Below are 8,470 nucleotides of genomic sequence, written 5' to 3'. Positions count from 1 at the left end.
CTTGGATTAAAATCATATGAGTTGTTTTATTTTAATTGGTCAGAGTGCATAGGCGGCGCTCTCGTATTTTTCTGTGCGCAATTAAATTTGAATTTAATAACAAGTGAGAGCAATTTATACGGTAACCATATGGCTGAAATTCAATCAATGTGAAAATATATACTACTTCTGGAGTTCACTGTTTAATATAAAATTTCAATTCATTTTATTTTTTAAATTTATAGTTTTTTTCTGAAGTATTTCCTGTTAATTGTAAAGAATTTCCATCAAATAGGGATTTCAATGCACATGATTAAAAAAAGTAATTTAGGAAAGTCAATATACACTTCTAAGTAATCAACTTAACTAATTTTTAAAATCTTTTTAAATTAGTTATTTAGCTCTTATATTACATACGAAAGGTAGTATTTCTTTTCACTACTCATTTGCATTTACCATTGTAATCACGAACTCTTTGAATCAAATTTTAGTAACTATGCAAATGAACTTATAATTTCAAAAAATGATTAAACTTTTTTTTATTCTAAATAAGCACTTATGAGCTCATTTCACATAAACCAAAACAAAACCCCTCTCATATATCCAGCTTATTGATAAACTCATTTATTTTCACACATTTCTATATTACTTTGCTGGGTTTTATCACTAATTTTGGACTTTATTTATATTATTTGAATATTGCTTGGTTTATTGTACTTTATTTTGATTTATTGATTGATAAGGGCAAGATTGTCATATTTTGGTTTGATTATAATTAATTTATTTTTAAGGACAATTGATACTGCATTATTTTCTCTATTTCCATTACAGGTACTTTGGGAGAATTTGAGCATATTTGCAATTTACATTTCAATCCCAACATTAATTGTAGCAAAGAAAGAAGACAAATGCAGAAAAGGACCCAAAATGAAGAAAATGCAAAGAAGGATTAAAGCAACTAAAACGACGTCGTTTCAGGCGCTAATATTTTTTGTTTTTCATCATCTTCTCCAAGACCAGCGTGGGGAAGAGGAGCTCGATGGCAGACCTCCGTTTTTTATCCCATTCCATCATTCTCTGCTAAAAATCCTCTTCTTTCATCACCATCGACCTCTCTGTCCACTACCTCATCTTTGTCATCATTATTTTCATTCATCGTCTTCTTCACGTTCTTCACTGTTTTAACCATCTCCATTGTGTCTCCCCGCGTTTTCCATCGTCTCCCTCATGTTACTTTGCTGTCTTCACTATCTTGTCAACATTTTCGACATTTCTCCACATTTTTCTGTCATCTTTCTCACTTTTCTTCATGGCCGGGGTATGAAAGCTTGCTGGTGGCAACGATTTCTACGGCCGTCCGTGAGTAACAATGACAGGAGCTTGGGCCTTCATCTGGGAGTTCTAGCTATTTTAATTCTCTTTTCAATTGTTATTTATTTATTCCTAGATCTTAGGATTAGCTATTTGATTAGAGCTTTGTAATGTCATTATGTTTCCTTCAGAGGGTTCTTAATAGTTGAATCTTTGTTTAGCAGCTAATATTTCGCTTTTATAATTTTGATTTTATATACTTTGTTTTGGGTCAACACTTTGTAACGCGATTCTAGTGAATTTTTTGTGATTTTTCAAGGTGACTTGAATCATTGGATTGTGGTATCTGTTGTTATATCTGATTTTGTTTTGTGAACCTCTGAGTTGTGTTTAAATAATAGTTTTTAGTATCTTTAATCCTATTTTACTATTCTAGTCACAATTAGTAAGTATGACTCTGAAAAAATGTTTTGTGATAATTCAAAGTGGCTCAATTGTTGGACTTATCTGTTTGCTATGAGAAAAACGGAGTAAAGAAAAAAAATCTTAAGGAACTTAGTTTGAAAAATTGGAGAAGTGAGGTTAAAAACTTTAAGTTAATTTTGCTTGCCTTTTTATCTTACATGTTTTTATCAAAATTTTATAATCATACCTTTTAAATTTTTTAAATCAAGTTCGTTAAAATTTTTCTTTCCCTCTCTTCTTCTTCAATTTCCTCATACCAAACATAAGGTTAAAGTTTAAATACAATTCTTGGTTCATTATTTTTAACTCCCATATTTGTTGAAGTGATGATTGTCTTTGTTGTTGAATTGGAGGGATTGTTGTTTATCGTTGTTTTCTCGTGTGTTTCATTCACTGTCATTTCATTTCATCCATTTCAATATAAAAACATCAAAAACAAGTCTTTTAAATTTATTTTAATTCATGGCATTTGGTTGGTAGTTAATCAAATTAAAATCCACTTTATAGTTTAGGTTGTATGCCATTTAGTTACTTAAGATTTAATTTCATTTTGGCTCCTCAAAGTCGAACCACTAGAGTTGTGTGTTATATTGTATAATTTTGGTTGATAAATTAAGGCTTATTTCATCATATTTTGTAAATCATAAATTAAAAAAAAATGCTTATAAGCTATTTCACGAAAGCTAATTAGCATATCAGGTGCATTTGACTATTTGTACCCGTCTCGTGTCGTATTTTTGCAAATCCACTTTTGGGTCCTCTCGTGTGTGAACAGTGGAGCAGCTTTTTGTTGCTTCAGCAAAGAAAGCTCATTAGGTGAACGGACTGTTTGACCCAAAAAAACAAAAAGGTGAACGGACTGGCACCCATGGGAGGAAAATAGATGGAGTAGGTCCACCTTGCTTTATTGGAAAGAAAAAGATAAAATTTCTCCAAGGAAACAAAAATATTTACTAGAATACCCTAAAAAGAAAAAGAAAGTAACTAGTAAAATTTAAGGATGAAAGTTTAACATAAGCTCAGTTGATGTTTATCATTAATCCTTAGTTAAGCTTCGAAACTTTGCATAAAAAAATATTTACTGGCTATATGTATAAAAAATCATATTAAATATATCTAATTAACTATTTTGTATTTATACATTAACTCTTTATTTTTATGCTTTCAATTTTAACATTGCTATTTAATTTATCAAATTATATACATATAATATATGTGAATGTTTAATAACACTCATGTCTTTTTCCATTATTTTATATCTACACATCCTTTGTAATCATATTATTTAGACAAATTTTAATTTGTCAGGTTGACTTTTCTTATAAGAGCCTATTAACATGTGAATCACATTATAGGATTATATGACTTTTATTTAAATTTAAATTTTTAAAAATAAAATAAAATAAGATTATTTCTATCATTACTGACCCAAATATACTTTATATATGTGTGTGTGTGTGTGTTAAAACACCATAAGTGCGTTTGGTGAAAACCAGGACTCAAATCCGACGTACTCGTAACTGTGTGGAAAAAAGAATCTGGCGATGCCCAACAGCTGACTGACAATTACGACTGGAAGGGATCAGTTTGGGAACATTAAAATCCCCTCCCTCACCCCAACACGTGCACCAATCAGACAACCATCCATTCATTATCGTCCCTATATCGCTCACCTTTCTCTCTCTCCCCATCTCCTCCTCCCTCCGCCCGCCTTCATGGACGATGGTAATCCCAGACAGCCACTTCTCACCGGTGAACCCAATCAAATCCAACCTCACTCTCATCCTACATCCACAGCTGCCGCGGTTTTCTCCGCTGGTACCGACGACATCCCTCCTCTTACCGGCCTTAAAGACTTTTCCTCGCAGTTCTTGACAGAGTCAAAGAAGCTCTGGTACCTCGCCGGCCCCGCCATTTTCTCCTCCGTCTCCAAATACTCCCTAGGAGCCATCACTCAGGTGTTCGCCGGTCATGTCGGCACCATCGACCTCGCTGCCGTATCTGTTGAAAATTCCGTGATCGCTGGCTTTTCCTTTGGCGTCATGGTAAACTGTGTTGCTTCCCAATATCGTATTGCTCTTTTTGTGTTGATCGAAGTGAAGTGACCGGAAATTGAATTGCAGCTCGGGATGGGAAGTGCGTTGGAGACGCTATGTGGGCAAGCGTACGGAGCTGGACATCAGGACATGTTAGGGGTTTACATGCAGAGATCGTGGGTGATATTGCTCTTCACGGCGATGATTCTGAGCCCTCTTTACATCTTCGCGGAGGCGATTCTGAAGCTGATAGGGCAAACCACGGAGATATCGGAAGCGGCGGGACGATTCGCCGTCTGGATGATTCCGCAGCTTTTTGCTTACGCGTTGAACTTTCCTATTGCCAAGTTCTTGCAGGCGCAGAGCAAGGTGATGGTGATTGCGGGGATATCGGCGGTAGCTCTGGTGGTGCACGCGGTGTTGAGCTGGTTGCTGGTGATAAAGCTCCGGTGGGGGTTGGTGGGTGCGGCGGCGGTGCTGAACGGGTCGTGGTGGTTCATCGTGGTGGCTCAGTTTGCGTATATAGTAAGCGGGCGATGTGGCCGAGCGTGGAATGGCTTCTCATGGAAAGCTTTTCAGAATCTTTGGGGATTCATTCGTCTCTCTCTGGCTTCTGCTGTCATGCTTTGGTAAACATGAAATAATATCACTGATTTTTCTTTAATAATCTTTCATTTTTAGTATTTTCTTTTTACCCCATTCTTCAGTTCTTTTCCTTCTAGTACTTTAGTTTATTTAGCAGATTTTTGCGCAGTTTTATAAAGATCATTAATTAATTAATGAACAATTAACTAATTTTTAAAAAGATTTGGTGTGGATAGAAGAATACTGACATAAGACAACGAAATGATTGTGCGATTACTATTATTTCCTTTAATTTGTCTCTAATATCCTTACTTTTTCTACATGAGCTGGTCAATTAAATTAATGACCAAAAAAGACAATTTTGCACCTGTGTATCAGACAAAAAAGTAAATAAGATTTAATCGGAAAAATAACTAAATAATTTCGGTTCTAATTATAAGAGTTAATTGACTAATTTGAGAAGATTAAGAAAGAAGTTAAGTTAGTTATTTGTAATAAATATGTATTATTTTTCCTAAAATATCCTTGCTAATCAAGTATATTGGCTAGAATTATCATTGTTAGAAAGACTATCTTGAAAAAAAATATAAATATTAGAGACAAAGTGGATTGGAATTTATATTTAGGATCAAAATAAAAGTTAATCGAGGTTTTATATTAAGAATCGTAGGTAGTACTAATCTATAGGTCTATAAATCTATAAACTATATATAGGTAATGAGATTCTATTTTATTGTTTTGGTTAAAAATAATATATTACTTTTCGTTTGAAATAATGCATTTGCATTTTAAAAATAATATATTATATATAAAAAATGTGTTTTTTTTCGAAGACTTCCATTTTAATTATTTGCGTTGCATGCTAGTTCCTTAATGAAAAACTCCTTAAGCTTGGTTTGGATAGAGAAAAAAATAAAAGGGAAATAGAAATAAAAGAATACCGAGGGAAGATTTCATGAAATTAATAAAAGAAAAATTATTATACTTTGGTAGTTTTACTCCTGTCTTTTCTCCCTTTTTTTTTTTTTGGTATTCAAACTAAAGCTTAACAGCTTGACAAAAACTTGTAATTTTAAGAGACTAAATAAATTCAAATTTTACGTTTAGAGTAAAAACAATCTCTCTACTAACTCTTATTTTAAGATGAGAGGAAGTATATTTTTGCCTTTAATGTATATATCTTCATGTGGCTGTGAGGGATGATTATGTTGAGTTAAAGTGCAGCCTGGAAGTATGGTATTTTATGGCTCTGATACTGTTTGCTGGATATCTCGAGAATGCAGAAGTCTCCGTCGATGGCTTATCTATATGGTAAGTGCATGACTAATATTCTTTGTTTTATGATTAGCTCTCTTTTTTTCACCTGAGTTTTATGATTAACTCTGGGATTATTTTATATTTCACCCAACCGTGCTCCCTTTTTTTTTCTTGTTGTTTTCTTTTGTCATTTCTCCTAATTAATCATTAACTGCTCCCCCTCGTAGACATATGTTATATTTTGTTTATCATCGTTAGTGCGTTACACGTATTTGAATCTCCCCTAAATAATCATCATACTGCTAGATCCCACTAATTAAGATATAGGCCATATCTCTTTACGAATTTTCATCAGAAAAAATTATAAAAAATTCTTACACTCGCCATCACTGTTTCCTTGGACAAAGATAGGTAGGATTAAATGTATCACTAAAAACACATTTTGTAGTGGCTGCATTTGTAGCAGAGCGTTTATCATCATTATATTGCTAATCAATTGCGTGTGTGAAACCGCTACCAAATCATTTAGTAGTGAACCACTACTCGAACTAGCACATCATTAGTAATGAGACCTAGTAATTAATGAGGAAAGACAAAATCATTACCATAAAATATAGTTATTATATCATCTTTTTATGTCGGTTAAACTTATAACCACGCTAAAAATGAGTATCTACGTACGTACGTTGGTTGTTACAATAACCGAAATAGTATCTCTTCGTGGTTTGTAATAAGAAAGTGATTAGGTCTAAAAAATTATATCCATCTCTTCCATACTATTCATATTAATTGTATGCTGAGATTTTTATATATTTTGAGCTGGCAGCGCGAACATATTGGGGTGGGTCGTCATGGTATCTTTCGGGATGAACGTGGCCATAAGGTAGATTACCTCTCCCCCATCTCCCTGATTATCTGATTTGATCACTTATCTCCCCAAAAAGAACACGGAACTGTAATAAACTTGTTGAATTACGGACAGTGTAAGAGTGTCAAACGAACTGGGAGCAATTCATCCAAGAACAGCCAAATTCTCACTGGTGGTTGCTGTGATCGCTTCCACTTTGATAGGCCTCTTATTGGCCCTCGTTTTGATCATCTCTCGAGATCACTATCCTTCTTTATTTTCCAACGACACGCGAGTTCAAGATCTGGTGAAACAGCTCACGCCATTGCTGGCCTTGTGCATCGTCATCAACAACATCCAGCCAGTTCTTTCAGGTAGTTCATAAAATATTCCAATATTTAATCTTCTTGTCTGATTAGTTTCTCTCTCTCTCTCTCTCTGTGCAAAATATAAGTTTGATTTGTTTTGTGCAGGTGTGGCCATCGGGGCAGGATGGCAGACTTGCGTTGCTTATGTTAACGTTTCGTGTTACTACCTCTTTGGTATTCCTGTAGGTCTCCTACTGGGTTACAAGATTAACTGGGGCGTCAGGGTGAGCCGACATATATAATATTGTCGACGTGGTCTTGTTTGATCTTGAATAGGGTTACAGGTGCAGTGGAGTAAATTAATGGTTCTTTTATTGGGAACGTTGATTCGCAGGGAATCTGGTATGGAATGATGTCGGGGACTTTACTACAGACTTGTGTGCTTTTCTTGATGGTTCATCGAACCAACTGGAACAAAGAGGTGAGATATCATCACATGCATGAATAGTACTGAGAGAAAATCATGAACAGTGAGCAAGAGGGTTAATTAAAGTTGAATGAACTGTTTCTGCAGGCTTCTCTGGCAAACGATAGAATCAAGAGTTGGGGAGGGTCCAAGGATTTGACGGTGAACAAGGATGAAAACACAGGGAGAACATGAAACCTGGAACATCTTCAACGGAATGCCTTTGTGAAGGCTCTTTCATCGTTTCGTGTTGTTCTGTTTATTGATTTGTTCTTTGATTTTGTGTTGTGTTTACGAAACATGTAACATATTCAAATCGTATGTTGCAGTTTTCTTTCCGTACTGATCGGATGGTTGGTGTTATGTTGTTCTGCTCTTGTTTTTCTGAATCTCATGAGCTGGAGCTTTCATGCCTAGGAACCAATGTACTACGTATGTATCCAACAGCTCTCTTGCCATGCAAGAAATCAATGAGATTTGCACCATTTAAATACCTTAGTCTCAGCAATTCAAATTTAGAATTTCAATTCATGATTTTTAAATAAAATAATCAAATTTTAAAAAGAGTTATTTTTATTTTAGATTCTATATATACACACATTAAAATATTTTTAAAATATTAAAAGTGAAAAAAATAATGTGAACCATCTAAATAATGTACAGTGGTGATGAGCTCCTGAATCCTGATATTCATCACTTAATGCTGAAACTCATTACTGTAGGGAAGCAGAGCTAACTGTTCAAGGCATGGGATGCGTGGTAAGAGATTTTCAGCATTGTCAAGTATAAAGAGTAACTCTTCTAATAATATGATTTTTTTAAGGGTTAAAATACAAATTTGTTTTGAAAATTTTCACTGAAGAGTATTGGATGCCTAGAAGCTTTTTGAGTACAAATTTTTTTATGAAAGTTTAAAATCATGGCAACATTGTTTTCTATCATTAAAAAATTAATATTGACTATTAAAATAATAATATTGACTATTAATATTTATAACAGTGCGATAACATTGCTACAACTTTAAACTTTTAAGGTAAATTTGTATTCAAAAAACTTGTCAGTGCCCAGTCACCATAACCCTTTTTTAATATATAAATTTCACGTTTTAGCCCTTAATTTTACTATTAAAGGACCTTAAATCTTATATTTAAAAAAAGAATTTGAATCTATATTTACGTATATATAAGTGATTACTACTAACAGATTTTTTTTGTTT

The 8,470-nt window shown here is 33.9% G+C and overlaps 1 protein-coding gene across 1 annotated transcript; it reads left to right on the top strand.

Moving 5' to 3' along the window:
• Positions 1 to 3,433: 3,433 nt before the first annotated feature.
• LOC114746377 (protein DETOXIFICATION 29-like) lies at positions 3,434 to 7,449 on the top strand. Its single transcript, XM_028934595.1, has 8 exons — positions 3,434 to 3,800; positions 3,879 to 4,420; positions 5,601 to 5,687; positions 6,460 to 6,516; positions 6,616 to 6,854; positions 6,954 to 7,072; positions 7,183 to 7,269; positions 7,363 to 7,449. The coding sequence occupies exons 1-8, from the start codon at positions 3,471 to 3,473 to the stop codon at positions 7,447 to 7,449; spliced, it is 1,548 nt and encodes a 515-aa protein (XP_028790428.1). The 5' UTR covers positions 3,434 to 3,470.
• Positions 7,450 to 8,470: the final 1,021 nt, after the last annotated feature.

This window comes from Neltuma alba, unplaced genomic scaffold (genome assembly GCF_004799145.2).
Source record: "Neltuma alba isolate B1F8T4 unplaced genomic scaffold, ASM479914v2 tig00004952_pilon, whole genome shotgun sequence".
Taxonomy (NCBI): domain Eukaryota; kingdom Viridiplantae; phylum Streptophyta; class Magnoliopsida; order Fabales; family Fabaceae; genus Neltuma; species Neltuma alba.
This window is presented reverse-complemented; position numbering and strand designations above follow the sequence as displayed.

Bases quoted from the DNA above. Each gene is read 5' to 3' on its own strand.
- LOC114746377 (XM_028934595.1), top strand. From the start codon at position 3,471: ATGGACGATGGTAATCCCAGACAGCCACTTCTCACCGGTGAACCCAAT. The intron at 6,517-6,615 runs GTAGATTACCTC...AATTACGGACAG, and splicing joins GGGATGAACGTGGCCATAAG to TGTAAGAGTGTCAAACGAAC. The intron at 7,270-7,362 runs GTGAGATATCAT...CTGTTTCTGCAG, and splicing joins GAACCAACTGGAACAAAGAG to GCTTCTCTGGCAAACGATAG.